Source organism: Nansenia antarctica (genome assembly GCF_963989245.1).
Source record: "Nansenia antarctica genome assembly, chromosome: 2".
NCBI lineage: Eukaryota > Metazoa > Chordata > Actinopteri > Argentiniformes > Microstomatidae > Nansenia > Nansenia antarctica.
Window position 1 is genome coordinate 7,073,230 of NC_137675.1, and position 2,500 is coordinate 7,075,729.

The 2,500-nt window shown below is 50.2% G+C and overlaps 1 protein-coding gene across 1 annotated transcript in view; it reads left to right on the forward strand.

Annotated features, from left to right (window-relative positions):
- Positions 1 to 1,721: 1,721 nt before the first annotated feature.
- The window catches only part of LOC308149733 (beta-1,3-N-acetylglucosaminyltransferase lunatic fringe-like), a gene marked incomplete at both ends in the record, with an annotated part of 11,254 nt that continues 10,475 nt past the window's right edge, over positions 1,722 to 2,500 (forward strand). Inside the window, one exon of the mRNA XM_080522630.1 lies at positions 1,722 to 2,141. Within this exon, the coding sequence (XP_080378756.1) occupies positions 1,722 to 2,141 (420 nt within the window). The remainder of the gene's footprint in view (positions 2,142 to 2,500) is intronic.

Consider the following 2,500-nt stretch of genomic DNA (forward strand, 5'->3'; position numbering starts at 1 on the left):
TGTGTGCGTGTGTGTGTGAGTGTGTGTGTGCGTGTGTGTGTGTATGTGTGTGTGTGTGTGTGTGTGAGTGTGTGTGTGTGTGTGTGTGTGTGTGTGTGTGTGTGTGTGTGTGAGATGCGCTCTTCACAGGGACCCGACCGTGAAAGAGCCCTTCAGACAAGCGCCACATTGTTGAAGAGGAAACATTCCGTAAACGACTAGAGATCTGGCAACCCTGTTCCCTGGCAACACTACACACGTGTGTGTATGTGCATCTGTGTATGTGTGTGTGGGTGTATGTGTGTGTGTGGGGGGGGGGTTGGGGAGGTTATGGGGGAGAGAAAGAGAGAGAGAAAGGGAGAGAGAGACAGAGAGGGAAAGAGAGAGGGAGAGTGAGAGGAAGGGAGAGAGACAGAGACAGGGAGAAAGAGAAGAGAGAGAGAAAGGGAGAGAGAGAGAGGGTGTGAGAGAAAGAGAGAGAGTGTGTGTGTGTGTGTGTGTGTGTGTGTGTGTGTGTGTGTGTGTGTGTGTGTCTCTGGCAGCTCTTCACAGGGCTCCTGTCACGTCTCCTCCAACATCTGTCCGCGAGGCGCAGCGGCCGCCAACATTCCGGAACGCGGAACGGAACGCGCGGACGTTCCAACAAAGACAACTGTTATCACCAGCTTACGTATATCCTTCTCGATAAATCGTAGTTCACCAACGTGCACACTTACTACTTAAATATTCCTCCTAGCCAACTCAACTTGGGGAATAATTCCCTACGTTGCCCTTGTGTCCCAACTTTTTAATTCATTCAATCAATGGGAGAAGAATCCTTCTTGTAGACTATCATTAGAAGCAGACGCAGCTGTGCATAGGCAGCCCGTCCAACACCAGAATAAAACGTCTTATTTTAGAGCCTTATAGGCCGACTACAACGTCTTTGAATAGACCTACACGGACAGGCTTTTACCGGTTTTGCATTGCACTTTTCAAGTCCTGAGACACCTGCTTTTCCCCTATACTGTGTCTACTAAGATTTCTACTTCCCCCCCCTTGTACTGTTTCTCCAGTGTCTATTTAAATAATAATGAATAAATCAATAAAATCGTTCTTTCTTCTTCTATCACGACGACTGCCAATGGCCCCTGGCCTGAGCTGGATTACTCTTCCTGCTACGACTGGTGGATTGATGATTCACTTGCTTAGTCAAATGTATCGATTGTAAAAAGTCGCTTTGGAATAAGGCGTCTGCTAAATGCCAAAAATGTAAATGTAAATGTCAGAATATGTATAGTTATTATGAATATGTTAAAGTGTTCTCTTGTTTCTTGTCGGTCCCGCCCGCGAATTTGCGGAACCTAGGATGGTAGGGGAAGGTAGGGCAATACCGCTTCGCCAACCAATCAGGTAGCGGTATTGCCCTACCTTCCCCTACCATCCTAGGGTCCGCAAATTCGCGTCCCGCCCAGACAGAGAGCGCACAGCGCGGCCATTGGCTGGACAGGAGCCCGGGTCCCGCCCCCCTGGCGGGGCTTCAACAGCGGCCAGTAAGCGGCCGATCGGCGGCGTCAGGAAAACACATGTCCGGGAGAAGTGAGGGGGCTCGGGTCGATGTCTCCCTGACTTACCGAAGTTGGTCAGCACAGAAGGGAATAGATAGTTGCATGCCTATCCGACTTCCAGCTCAAAGAAATTGCATTGCTTTTTTATTTATGGAATCGGAGGTCCACAGCATCTCTCTGTCGTAACCGAGAAAAATGTCCAAAAGCGCCGCTAAACAGTGCGTTGTCTCCTCCGCTGGCGGGGCTCTCACCTGCCTGGTGATGGTGGTCCTCCTCGTCGCCGTCCGACCCAGAGGGAGCCCCCCGGGGAGAGATGTCCCGAGAGACACCCCCTCGCTGCAGAACACGGATCATCTGGATCCTCCGGCTGACAACCGTTCCGGGGGGAAGTCTCCGCAGCAGCAGCCGACACAGGTGAAGGTTTTCTCGGCTTACATCAATAAACTGACCCGGGGGAAGAGAGCGGTGGACGGGCGAACGCGCACGGGTGAGCCGCCCCCGGCTGAAGACCTCACCCCCGCGGACCTTTTCCTGGCGGTGAAGACCACCCAGAAGTATCACCGCTCCAGACTGGACCTGCTGGCGGAGACGTGGATCTCCAGAAACATGCAGCAGGTAGGTCGATCATATTCATTATTAAGCACTGAAATAAATAAACCTACATAGCCTACAACTTGTTGTATGTATTTGACTTCATGGAAACCTCCTACTCAGTAAGTCAGTGAAGTAAGTTGTCCTTCCAAGTCAGTGAAGGTCGAGGTTCTTTCTAATTCTCAATGACAATAAAGTGGATTGAAATGAAAACGGATGCATTTCACCATCCTCGTGGAAATCGATGGGCTCATTTCAATTGTCAAATTGAATTGCAACCCGCGTTTTTTGTGCACTGAGAGGATTACAATTAAAATTGACCCCCCCCCAAAAAAAAAGTCTCATAGTAGCATGCCATCTAAGCACGTGCTTCAATGACTTCA